We start from the raw sequence: 14,034 nt of genomic DNA, 5'->3' as shown, positions 1-14,034 counted from the left end.
CATAGTGAATGGGGGGATGGAAGGCTTAACGTGAGTAACGCTTTCAAAACTCCCTCCGCCTTCCTGTCCTTCACACTTCTCCATGCACAGCCTTGGTTTTACAGTGCTTGTCACAGTTTTATACTATAAACTCTCAATGCACTGCAACAAAGCTACGCCAAGAGAGGGTAAAATGTTCCTTTGCGAGTTTGACCTTGCAAGATCATGCTGCATAGTTGCAGTTTACAGAGATTGTGAAAGAACAAAGTATTATTAGTCAGCATTGTGATGATAACTTTTGGACATACCTGTTCAGAGTGGACCAGTCTACAATTATCCAGGACAGTGTCCTAAAGAGTAAGTACACCTGCAAATAATCAGTAGATCCAAATTAGACCACTATACTTGACTCTGCTTTCCTGTCATTTTTCACCTATGTCATTCCCATTTACGTGGAGTTTCAGCTGAGCTCAATATTTATCCTACTGTTACTGCTCAGACTCTCTTTTCCTTAGACTAGTTTGAGTTTCTGCTTTACCCTAATTGTATTTTACTGTAGCATAGTAAAGACCATGTGAGCAGCATACAACATTAAAGAGAATTTACAAGAAAAGGGTAGGATTAAAAGAGTATATCATATGTTCTACAAATACTAGTAAGGGGAATAATATGGTCTGAGTAAGGAGATACGACCTGAGATTGAGGAAAAGGAATATATTCCTGCTGCAGACTGCTCCTTAGTGAAGCTTGCAAAAATATATTGACTTTCTAGAAATAAAACTACTTCTCCACCTTCCCCGGGCTGATATTCTCTAGCTCTAGATTGTACACAGTATTATTCAATTCCCTGTGGCTTCTAGTCCGAGGGACTCCACACAAACTGAGTTTTCTCTGTGTTGAAATTGCAGCTGTTGAGCCTACTTCTCAAAGGATGCAGCTCATTTCAAGATCTTTTACTCTCTATTCAGGCAGTTTCACAGACACCTAGAAAAGCTCTTCAGCTAAATTGGAGGTCTCTTCAGATAGCTGCCGCCAACCAGTTGTTGATCATTGCTTCTGATCTGAAAAATCCCTTTACTTTCTTTGTGCACTTGAACTTGAAAAGCTGCAATCGTGCCCAAATGCAACGTAGGGGAGAGCATGGGGCTGTCACCCACAAGCTTGACTTTTCATTGCCCCATGAACTTTGTTCATGGCCAGTGAGTTTGAAAAAACTACTTTAGTTCACCTTTGAGTTACTTCCTTCATTGTTTCACCATAATATTATATGGTTACAGGTTTTTTTCCTTTACTATGCCATTAAATGTGTGCTTTCTTTACATCCATTGCCTCTACAAAATGCAGATATTTTATCAACTTTACACGCCTGGTGAATGGTTAACTTTCTAGGTGTTTTTCCACGAGGCATGTGCAGCTACCCTGTTGAAAAGGAATTGGGGATCGTTATGCACAAATATTTTTGGAGTTTCAAGCATAGCCCAAAAGCAGATATGTTAGCAGAGCAGTAAAATAAAACCCACAGTAAAAACTATAGGAACAGGAATCTGAAGACACCTGACTTGTAAATTAGATGTGCATATCACACATCTGATTTACATATGCAGTTACATATGAATGTGATTTGTCTTGCCACCTGATCCATAATGCAGTTTCATCTTCAGTTTGTTTCAAAACAGGTGCAAATGCCTGATGCTTTTACATCTCCATGAGCAATACCTGGAGGGATGTTACGCATAGCAATCAGCAGTTCGGCTGCATCCCTTTCTGTGATCAATGTGTCATTTCAGGGCATAACAGACCACAAGTGTCTGGCACAGTACAATATTGGTCACCAGTTATTGAAGAAAGCAACTGGTCATGTCAACAGCAGCTGACACATCTTCACTGGAAGGGGTGGGTAGCCTGTTTGGGGCTACTCCAGCAACCAGACCCTTCTACACCTCTGTGCCATTTTGATCATATTTTCAAAATCTCTTTGCTAATTGTGGGTACCTTGTTTTTTTTTTTTATATCCCCCTGGAGAATATCAGTTTGGCACCCAGGAGTGCACGCTCAAGAAATTGGTGACCTGTCTCTCGAGTCATGCTGCATTGTAGTTTCTGCAAGTAGGGCTTGGTATGAATGGCAGACACAAGCGGGGACTGAAAGAGGAGGCTGAGTCCGTCCAACTCATAAATGGATTTAGTAAATGAAGTACCTTGTTCTGTATCAATTCTAGGGGTACTGTTGCTTATAAATGGAACAGAACACACATGCAAGATATTTGGAATCAGAAAATCTGTTGTATAGGCTGCTTTTTCAAATGTGTTCTCCTGTCTCTGAGTATGTTTCACTGGCTGCCCCCAAACTGCTAAAGTAAGCAATTAAAAGTGAATGGTAAAACATGCTTTTGTGTATTTGATCTCATCTTGCTGCTTTTAGCAGGCTGAAAGAGCCATATAATGTAATGCTGATGACGGGAATGATTCTGGCTTCCTTTCTCCGTTTGAAAGCACTGGGTTTGGAGTGAATCTCTCTGAAAATCTCTGCTCAGGGTCTCCTTTCCAGTGATGTCCCTTGGAAGATTTTCAGTGCTTAAACATTTGCTGTCTCCAAAAGAGGAAAATACTGCTTACTTACAGTGATTCTGGAGAGATTCCAGCACTGAATGAATACTAAGTAGAAAATGTCCTTCTCAGAGGCAGGAAGAGATGATGAATCACTGTGAAAGCTTATTTCTTGACCAATCTGCCTATGTATTTTGTTATCTGAAATTATAATGAAGACATTAGCAGACTAATATCTTGTGTAAACTGAATGGAAAATGAAATGAAGGTGGGAGATGATGATAGCTCAGTACTGGGATTTGCACATAGCCTATATATGATGGCACCAGTCTGAGGCAGAGGGTCGCATGCCTGCTTCCTTTGGGAAAAGGGAAAAATCAATCTCATCTACCTTGTGCCTGGATGTGATGTAGTATCAGAGAAGACTAATGAGCCTGCTAACTTGACCACAGCATTTATTGGTGATTAGTGACTCTAAAAAAATGCTCTGCATAGAAGGAAGAAATTGGTGAGTTATTGTGATCCCCAGTCAGGTCTCCCTCCTTTAGGTACTGTCTCGTTCAGCTTTCTGTCTGTCCAAGAGAGGAGCATTTCTGGTTTTCTGTACTCTAATTAGCAACATGGCTTTTGCTGTTTGTTCTAGGATAGCCGTTAACGGCACTGAGATTAGCATCTGTGGGCCAGGATTGTACAGAGAAGTCAGACATCGCATACTCTTAATTTTTGTTTGACATGAAGAAAAAAATATTATTCACATTGTTCAACTGGGAAATAAAGGCACAGAAAGATCACACCCCAGGCTCCTCTACCTTAGGCCACCCAGGCAGTGCGTATTTCATCAGCCAAGAATTTCCCTCGCAAGTGGGAGCTCTCACCATAACGCAGCAGTTGAACCATGAGTGGTCTTCTGACTCCTTCCTACCTGGCATGTGGTTGAACCCAGCTGAGATCCTGGGGCTTAGGACCAACCCGATAAAGGTACTGTATTCAGGTGCCTAAAGTAGCAGACAGACACTAGAGGTTTTTTAAAGCTCTGTGATGCCTAATTCCTATTGATTTTATTTTAGCTGTAAGGATCTGTATCTTCATGTCTTGCCTGAGGTCATTAAAGGATGCTGTGGAAGAGCTAGGAAGTGAAATGAGATTTCCTGTCTCAGTCCAATACCTTAATCAAAAAGCTATGTTTTATATCACAGTTTATGACAAGAAAGCTAAGAAACCTTATTAACTAATCTACTCTCATCTGGACTGTATGAAGAAATCAAGTACAGCATTATATCATCCTTTTGAAGATACACATATACATTATGTTATGTTGCTCAAGAGTTTGTTAAGTTATACCTCACATATTTTCCTTTGAAGACCTTCATAATATTTTTAATGTGGTAGTTTTCCATGAAATTATGTCCTCCCTATCTGTTAATTGCCAAAATAGATCATCCTTTCCTTTCTCCTCTGCTGGTTTTTATGGTTTAAAGATGAAAGCTAGGCTAATATTGCAAAATAAGAAATTTAAACTGCATTTTGTCTCCAGTAGTTGGCATTTTCCTTTAATTACCACATCCTTTCCACAGTTTTTCAAAGCGATTACCTTTGTAACAGCTCTTATTAAGGACCTGCTGAAAGAAACTTTTATTAAGCATTTGTACTCCATTTGATCAAGTCTTTCAGAAGGGAAATGGATGGCTTAAGGTCCCAGTGGTGGATATTACAGCGTTTAGCTCATAGGTGTCTGATTCAAAGCAGCTTGGGTTGCTAATGACCCACCCTTTGTTAGCATTGAGTGCTGACTAGGTAAGTGAATTGATGTGTAAAGAGCTGCCTCCATAATTTCATCATCTTTAAAGTGCTCATCAGTCACACTTTCCAGATCAGGTTCTAATCTGTGTGTTTCGTTAATTTTTCTTAAATCGCTGTGATTCACCCTGATCCTAGGGTGTGTCCATTGAAGATGGCCCAGTTATCAAATGTGCTTAGGAAAAGGAGCAGGAGGAGCAAGAAATTGAAAATAACAGGAATAGAGGAACATATGTCCTGTACCCCATTATAGTCTTTTCTATGACGGGAAGAGGCATTGGCGTATACATCTAAGTGGCCTGAAGTACAGATTGCTCTGGGGTCCAGTTTGACCGTTGGCTTTTGATGAGAGTTTCTCTCTGTACGTGGTAGTAACATACTTCAATACATTAATTTTAGTGAGGAGTAAGATATGCAGTGTAACTGAGGGATAATGGGGTTTGTACTCTTTTCAATTTTTTATCTTATGTAGTAAGTGCTGATCTTGCATTAAGATGTCACTGTCAAACTAGATAGCATTAAAGAGGAAAAGAGTTGCTAAATTTTCAGCAGGTCGAAGTATTCCTGGATCCCTAGGCACTTTCAGTAAAAATCTGTTGGAGTAAAGGATGGCTAAAAAATGTTTTTAATCTAGGCTTTTTAAAATTTCTCTTTTGAGAGCCACTGTAATAAATCGAAATTATTGATTTAGCCCGTAGCAGTCCTAAGATGCACTCATTTAAGAGTCGAAACTGCTCTATTACTCAGAGCAATAACCCAACACTTTGAAATCTCTCATCAGAGACTCCTGGTCCACACATGTAGACAGGCATTCAACAAAGATTTCCATTTGTTTATGGATCTTACATCAGCTGAGATCTCTGCGCTGCTTTTCTTAGTAACTCTCTGCCTGCCTTCTCCCACTGCACCCTGTGAAGGCCTTTGCAGCACTGGGCCTGGGGTTCACTGTTTCTGGGCTCAGCTGAGCCCTGGCCGTGCGTGGCCAGTACAAGCCATTTCAGCATTGCCAAGTTTAACATCATTGCTCCTCTCACTAGATCTCTGCAGAGAAACAGAATCTGTTTTGCATTCTAGCACCTGTGGTATTACCCACATTATGAGTCTATCCATGGGCTTCCGTGTGGGTTGTGTGTACATGATACCGTGTTTTAAATCCCCTATGTTAAAGAGAGGGTTAAATACAGCTTTTGATACAGCCAGGCCTGAGTATCCATATAAGAACAATCTCCTTCCGAGGGTAAATATTTCTCAGAGCACTGAAGGTTTGAATGACCAGTAAATAGTTGCAAAGGAATGCTTAATATCATGCTCAAAAATACTCTAAAATCGAGAATCCTGGTTGAATTAACACTAGCTGATATCAAAAGTGTGTGTTCTGCCCATATGGTTGGCAAGAGCTGGTGACTTCCATGGCAGTGTCTCCCTATGTCACTTCTGTTTTGCCTTTTATGCATTTTTTATTATCTCTCCGTTAACAGAGTATTTCTGTTCCACCTTCTTTTTCTAAAACTGTGCTCCTCAGAAGCATTCACACAGCTCTGCAGCACAGTTCCTCCTCATTCTCCTGGGGTAATAATTTACTGGTAGCTTATGCCAGTAGTAAATTACTAACCCCATCACTAACTTGCTGGCTCAGCTGCTGTAACCAATAAGTAGCACCTAATCATTGCCCATCTGCTCCAGCAAAGGAGTAACTATGGGTTCAGTGCTTCTCACTTACACCTGTGTGCTCAGACCCAGAGCTGGAGTGGCTGTTCAGCAGATCAAAGGGAGTCCTTACTCCCTTGTGCAAGCACATGGTCCAATCTAGCCCTGAATGATTAGCATATTTATAAATTAAAATAAATCTAAGGAGTGATCTGGCCCAGGGGAACTCTCAATCCAATCAAATTAGACTCATATATCCACCCCAGAGCAATTCCTTAGAAGCCCTGCCTTCACGAAGCTTCATTTGTAATCACTACGTGCTGTGTACTTTAGAAAAGTTTTATAATTACTTGCTGTTCCGGCTGCTGAGCACTTCTAAATGTTAGATATTAAGGAATTGCTGTTTCAGTCAGTGAACAAGCTCTGAACATTAAATGTGCTTCATGAGAAGTTTTTTTCTCAGCCATTACACATCTCTGAAGGCATATTTTTTTTCAAGTGGATGCTTTCCCAGCTGTTGATCATCTCTCTGTTTCTTCTGTATGAAGAGAGAAGGAGGAAACTGATGATAGTGTGACATTGTATAAAGGCTTTATCGTTATGGAAGGAGATGAGTGCATTACTCACAAATGCAGGCGTTGAAATAATTATGCAGGTCGTCCTCAAAAAGTGCCAATAAAACCTTTATCTTATAGCATGCATATTTTTGGACATTTTTGTATCATGTATTTTACAAAAGAAATATTTTAGCAATGTTTTACAGAATTCTGTAAAAGCATTTTGGTACCATTTTTTTTATCTCTTCATCACTACAGCTTGATACCTCAGGAAGAAGCAGCCTAGCTTTGTCATGGGTCAAGAAGATACTTGGCTGTAATAGCTCAGTGAGTGGTACCAAGTGCTTGGTGAGAACTGGAAATCCAAATTAAGCAGGTGTTTTTGAAGCAGTGTTGTAAAAGGTGATAGCAGTGATTTCTTTTACAGAATAGCTCATCAGTTATCAAAAATATGCCTCACGTACAGAGGGATTTTGAAATTTAAGATGCATACACAGAAGACCATTTAAGACTAGAATCAAGTGCTGTGGTTCCCATTTCCATCAATACCAGAATGATGGTCCAGTAGTTAACAAGAAATTTGGAAAAATGCAAATCAGTTCCTTACCCTGTCCCAGTCTTCCGTATGACCTTGTGTGTTTCCCATAGCCTCCCCTTCCGTCCTCACGTGCAAAATTGAGATACCTGTGTCTACAGTGGAACGGAGAAGAGATTTAGGAGTGTATGACCCTCAAGTCCCACTGCAACAGATGGTATATAAATAGAGCATGGACAGCAAGTCCCTTATTTTAGTCCTAGAAGATTTACATGGTGGCAGATGTAACTGTCAGTGGTGGAAGAGTGATTCTGATAACTCTACATTTGGGAGGAAGGAAGTCAGTTTATGTCAGACTTGTTTGTGGTGGAGTTTAGTGCTTCTTAGAGATACAGGCTGTTGTTTATGGCCCCAGCGCAGATAATATCACTGAGAATGCAACTCAGGCAATAGCAGTCAAGTGCGGTTTACATTACAGTTGTGGAGTTTGCCATGTAGTTCTCCAAATATGTATGTGCGTGCATAATGGATGAAAAAATATTGACATTTTCTTTGATTGCAATAATCAAAGTCATTGAGCATCATGGGCTTAGAATATAAAATCCAAAAGATGTAGTAGAGTCCTTTACGTATTACTAGGTTGGAATAAAAGAAGAATCCCTTCACATGTAAACTACAGGATATATATACATGTATGAAATATGGAATAGGAATACTGAGACAGTAACTTCAAAAAACTATGTCTACACTGAAGGCTGACGAGTCCCTGCCTGCACCATGATCCCTGGAGAAGCTCCCGAATGCGTCTGCATGTGTGCATGCTAACTGTAGCCGGCCTGAACTAAGGTTCACGCTGCAGGTGATCTTGGGAACCACGTAGAAAAGATGTGGATGCCTCATACTGCCTGTTTTCAATCACAGGACATCATTACAAGGGTGTGTGGATACCTAGATATGGCCAGCTGCAGCAGGCTGTGGGCTGTGCACACTGCAGTTAAGTGTGCCATGAAATGCTACATAGAAAGAGATGCCCAAAAATTTTGTTCTGGGTATTTCCCCTGGGTAGCTCAAAGCCAGGCTCGGGAGTGTGCTGCAGATAAACAGTATGGACAGCTCCTGAGCAGAACACCAGGAAACTCTTAGCAACTGTCTGAAGGACCAAGGAAAATTAGGTGTTGTGAATCGAGAGCTGGGAGCCAGGAGGTGATCAGCCCCCACCTAAGTCAGTGCATCAGGAATCAGTGGGCTGGCTGGAAATGAGCTCTTTCCCACCTCCAGCCTCCCACCTGGAGCTCTCTGAACCCACCAGTAGAGTTGTGGGGCTTTTGTTGTAAAGCTACACATTTCACATCTGCTCGGAGGCTATTTAGAGAATTGTAGACTTCTTGATCACGAAAACTTTCCTGACATATATTATCTCTTAGAACAGCTTTGATGTATGCAAAAATTTATCCTCTATTTAGCGTAAGTGAAAGCACTGAGATAGTCAATCACACGTAAAAACTTTTTCTCTGTCAGTTACTAAGCATCAGATCTAGAAATGGTGAAAATAATGGCATTTCAGGTGTCATTAATCTAAGGCATAATGGTGCCTTTAACAGCTAAATGAATGCTGTAGCTCAGGTGATTCAGGTATCTTTGCATATAATCACGCTTTCAAATAAATTGCAAAGTTCAATCCAGTATGTATTCATTTTGAGATGTCCCAGAAGTATGTAAACTACAGTTATCGCAGTTGCCTTGTATTTACAAGCTGTAAGATTTATTTAGTAGGAACTCTTCAAATGGGAATAGGCTGGTCTTGAGTTATGAATTGCTAACCCCATCCATCTATCGCATTACTACACAAAATCACTCTTTAAATGCATGGAGGAAGTACACCACTATTGCAAAAGTGTTACAATGTCTCTCTTTTGACACAGCAGGAAAACAGCAAGGAAATAAATTTAAAACATTAGGCAGTATTAAGACTTTTCAGAGTAAGCCATCCAAATGAAAACCCATAATCAAAATAATAATTATCAGGGGAACGCATTTGCTTTCAAAGTAATCATGCAAAGTAAAGTACAGAATATGTCTTAAGTAATAAAAAATGGTGATTTCTGTTCAGAGGTAAAAAGAAAGTCTAGCACTTGAGAATGTAAGTGCTTTGTACACGATCAGTTCTTGATGGATTTTCTCAGAAATGGGCCTTCGTGTATTGTACATAAGAAAAGAGGAAAAATTGAAGCTGTTATGTGATGAATCCATCCAAAGGTGTGACGAAGCTGGGATTGGGTTACTGAAGCTAGGAAGATGCCTGTCTTTCTCTTAATTTTAGAATTATTACAGCATAGGGTTAGGTTGAAGTAATATTCTATGAAATGTTAAGACTTTCTACACTGTGGAAAGTGCGCCGTGGAAAGTTGCAGAGAAGTTAATGTGTAATTTCTGGTGCAAATAATTTGTAGGTTTTTAAATTTATTATTAAATTAGCAGATAATCCGGCAAATTTCTTTCATGTATTCTTTTTATTTCTCATGTAGTTAAAGAAATTTAATGCCAGGGAAAGAATTTCAGGATGTTTTTTCATATTTGTTATTCAAATTATCTTATGCCTCCTGACTTCATAGTGTGCTTTACCTGCCATAGCTTTGTTCTTTCTACTTGGTCTCAGCTGCCCGGGTTTTTAATTTCCAGAGCATACCTCTAAGTTTAGACTAATCTTGTCATTTTGCCATTTAATCATGTTAATTTTTTTTTATGGTTTCCGTGCAACATATATGAACTTCAGTTACACTGAATTTCATTGCTAAGGATTTAGGTGATTTTGATGGTGGACATATACAATGAGTCTTGCTTTTCTTTTTGGCTGTGCTAGTTCTGAGCTCTTCAGTCTTCATGAGCTGCACTGGACTTAACTTTGGTTGATCAGGGTCAAATCCATCTTGCAGTAGGGTTGAATCATACTTGCAAAATCATAAAAAAACATGTAACGGAGTAAGTATATTTTGCTTTCATCAGATACAATATCTTGGGTTTTATCCCTCCAGATAGTGTTCATAGTAAGAGGAGCTGACCCATTCTGAATAATTCCAGTTTGCATGCTCTGAAGAAGTTGTAGATTGGAAAAGGCCTTGTATTATATCTGCATATAAATAGCTGCATTTTCCAGTAGCTAATATGATTCACTTCATTTGCCTTCGTCAGTGAAAGTAATAGCTCTTCCCTTTCCCTGTTTTCCTCTTTTCAGAAGTAACAGTTTATTCAATGAGGTCGTGCAGATGAACTTTGAAATAGCCAGTTTCAGCAGCCTTTCTGGGACGCAGCCCATCACCTGGCAGGTGGAATACCCTCGGAAGGGGACAACAGACATAACCTTGTCTGAAATCTTCATCTGCCAGAAGGATCTGGTTGGAATTGTTCCATTGGCCATGGTAAGAAACTGTTTCAGCATGTTGCTCCATCTGATCTGTATGTGGTCTGAGAAGACGTATACCAGGCCTCAGACTTGCAAAGGAGTGCTGTCTGCCCTGCCTCCCCATTTTACAGCTGTAGAGGACTACTTGCTAAAATCATGCCCTCATTTAATGGTCTGTACACATCACACTATTTCAGTTCTTATAAACTTACCACAGAGGAAAGGGATTCTGCCACTTTAAAAATCTCTCTCAGACTTTAAATCCTGAATTTCTGTCGTGCATGGCTCCCTCCAGGCTGCCAGCTGGTAACACAAAGCCAAGTAGATTTACCTTCCCATTCCTAATTGCCATTACATGGCTTGAACTTGCAAGCTGTAGAACAACTTTAGAGGACCTCAAGCACCTTCTGCTAAAGCCTAAGGTGCTTGGTCCTTAGTAAGCTGAGGCTGATATTAATTTCACTGGCTATTTCCCTAATAGTGTAAGAACCTGTGGTTTCAAGGAAGAAACAGAAAATAATAATAGCCTCAATAATATATTTAAAAAAAAAAGAAGTATAGACTTTCATGTGGAAAAAAGCCTTGGGTTAAAATCTGCTTGATCTGCTCAGCATTGTAGCACCACCAGTTGTGGGCTACCTACCTCCCCATGAAATCACACCTGTTGCCTGTCTTTACAAGGCTCACAAATGTGATTTGTGGAAGCAGTGTCTCCTTTTCCTCTGGCCCAGTGAAGATGCAATTACTTCTGCAAAGCAAGGCTGGGACAGTGGGAGCAATGGGGCTTAGCAGTTAAGGTCCCCTCCTGCAAGTGAACAACCTAAGATTAAATTCCTGCTCCAAGTCAAGCAAACAAGAAATTTCACTGGAGTCACCAACATCTCAGGTGCGCTGTTTTTAGGTAGGCTTTTTATTTTCTGTGGTGTTTAGGTACATGCTGAGAACTTTTTCCATGCTCATAGGTGAAGTAGGCACTGAGCATTTATTTTGGAAGTCCTGCCGAACCTCAGGAAAGGGAGAAGCACCAAGCTGACAGCTACCTAGGAGAGAGGACCAAGTGGCAATTAATAGAGGAGCTGCATATGCTACCATTAGTCAGTGTTAGAGCTCAGGATTTGTAAGAAGAGTTAGACATATCCATCCCACTTGTGAATTTTGCCTCTCCTGTGCATAATCTTGGTGGTGAAATTCTGTCAGTCTTTTCTTTGAACAGTGTGCAGTGGTTTGCAGCAGATAATTAGATGAGTATTATTTCCTGGAAGTCCTGGTCTTCAATATATTCTTCCCCTTTGAAGAGTAAAACTGCTGCTCGTATCAAATGAGGTCATGCCCAGCAATTTCCTGATCCAAAGTCTGTTAAGTCAGCAGAAAGCCTGTGCTACATTCCAGACCTGAGAGGGAACTAATTGTCCTCATTACCTGTGGAGTTGAACAGGGAATACATATTTGAGCATCAGTCCTGTAAAGACTTGAGAACGTGGGTAAAGGAAGGCTATTGTGGTCAGATTTTATTTTGAAATAGATGCCTTCCAGTACCAAGTGATAGACATCTGTCTACTGGCAGGCTTAACATCTTCTTGTTCATTTCTTGAAAGAATTAATCAGCTGCTTCTCTGTATTCCATATCTGAGGGAATCAAAACTTTTTTTTAATATCTCATATCAGGGTCTAATGCCTTTGCACTTGCATAGAAGGTTTAAGATTTACTTGCAGACTTTTGTCTATTCTAGATTAAAATTCATCTGCCTACTAGGGTTTCTCTAAGAACTGGAGGTCTAAATGAATGAATTTAGCATTCTATAAATCATATAAGGCGAGATCCTTTATTCCCAACAGATGTACCACTAGGCACTCTGGGTTGTGCAAAGGGTTCAAACAATGAAATCATTAAACCTTTCTCTTAGCAAAGGTTTCTTGTGTTTGCTTATCTCATTTCTGTACCTTGTGATAACAGTTGGCTGGAGCCAAAATATACTGTGTCAACAGAATCCAGTCGGATGGGATACCAATGCAAAATTGGCTTTGCTAGCAGGATATTAGTAGATAAAGGGAATTTTCAGAGTTTTCTGTTAGCTAACACTGAATATCCAGCCAGGGTGCTTTCTTCATTTAGGCATTAATCTCTAGCTGAGCTGATTACCTGGCAGTTCTCCTGTTCAGAAACAAGAGTCACACTGAAAAGAACGAGGATGATACTGTATCTGCTGAGAAGTCGGACCATGCTCTTTATCTCAGCTGCACACTGTAAAGCAACAGTGCATTATTGTGCACAGAAATTAGATCTCAATGTTTATCAGCAAGTGTGGTTCATAATCCTCTAGAGGGTAAAGTTGTCACGGTTTAACCCCAGCCAGCAGCTAAGCCCCACCCAGCCGCTCGCTCACTCCCCCCGGTGGAACGGGGCAGAGAATCAGAAGAGTAAATGTGAGAAAACTCGTGGGTTGAGATAAAAACACTTTAATAGGTAAAGCAAAAGCCATGCACACAAGCAAAGCAAAACAAGGAATCATTCACTACTTCCCATCGGCAGGTGGGTGTTCAGCCATCCTCAGGAAAGCAGGGCTCCATCACACGTAATGGTTACTTGGGAAGACAAATGCCATCACTCCGAACGTCCCCCCTTCCTCCTCCTTCCCCCAGCTTTAGGTGCTGAGCATGACGCCATGCGGCATGGAACAGCCCTTTGGGCAGCGGGGGTCAGCTGTCCCGGCCGTGTCCCCTCCCCGCTCCTGGTGCCCCCAGCCTGCTCGCTGCTGGGGTGGGGGGAGCAGCAGCAAAGGCCTTGACTCTGTGTCAGCCCTGCTCAGCAATACGGAAAACATCTCTGTATTATCAACGCTGTTTTCAGCACAAATCCAAAACAGAGCCCCATACCAGCTACTAGGGAGAAAATTAACTCTACACCAGCCAAAAGCAGCACAGATTTTGTTGATTTAAGCATGGAGTGTTCCTACAGCAAAACTGCTAACATCAAAAGTAAAATCTGTCATTCAGAATTTTTAAAGGGGGACAGAAAAAAAGAAAGAAGGAGCTGCCCAAAGGTATTGTACTGGATTAGGATGTAGGATCTGATTGAGTCTCTGCCATTTGGTCTGATGGGCATCCTCATCAGTCTTTTGAGGATAAAAGCAGCAAACTTTTGCTTGGTTTAACATAAAGGTTGTCTCTGACTCACAGAGTAAAGTATGTCTCATGTGAGCAATTCCAAACTTATGAAGCAAGAAAGATCATGTGTCTTTTATTGCCCTATGCCTTATTACATTACAAAAAAGTAGTAAGATGAAAAACAAGGGGGTCTTCAAAAGGTTAGTGCAATAGTTGCTACGGTATTTTGGAATGAAAGAGATTAAACAATTGACATTGTCAGTAAGAACTGAACCCGGAATTTTAAAAGCGCATTATAGGACTTGGATCAGGAGAGCAAGTGGTAGGATATGGCTGCTGAAAAATCAATGGAAATTCATCATACAGTCAAAAGAGAGGGTTTAGTAGAATCCGCATTCTGCGTGCCTAACTACTGCGCTAAATAGCGTATACAAGTAAGAAACACCAACGTAGTGATGCTGCTACGGT

The 14,034-nt window shown here is 40.7% G+C and overlaps 1 protein-coding gene across 1 annotated transcript in view; it reads left to right on the top strand.

Annotated features, from left to right (window-relative positions):
• The window catches only part of TMEM132C (transmembrane protein 132C), a gene marked incomplete at both ends in the record, with an annotated part of 221,134 nt that overhangs the window by 154,005 nt on the left and 53,095 nt on the right, over window positions 1-14,034 (top strand). Inside the window, one exon of the mRNA XM_082324781.1 lies at window positions 10,294-10,477. Coding sequence (XP_082180907.1) covers window positions 10,294-10,477 — 184 coding nt within the window. The remainder of the gene's footprint in view (window positions 1-10,293; window positions 10,478-14,034) is intronic.

Source organism: Platalea leucorodia (genome assembly GCF_965183815.1).
Source record: "Platalea leucorodia genome assembly, chromosome: 12".
NCBI lineage: Eukaryota > Metazoa > Chordata > Aves > Pelecaniformes > Threskiornithidae > Platalea > Platalea leucorodia.
The sequence above is the reverse complement of the archived record's forward strand: the minus strand, read 5'-3'. Positions and strand labels throughout refer to the sequence as shown.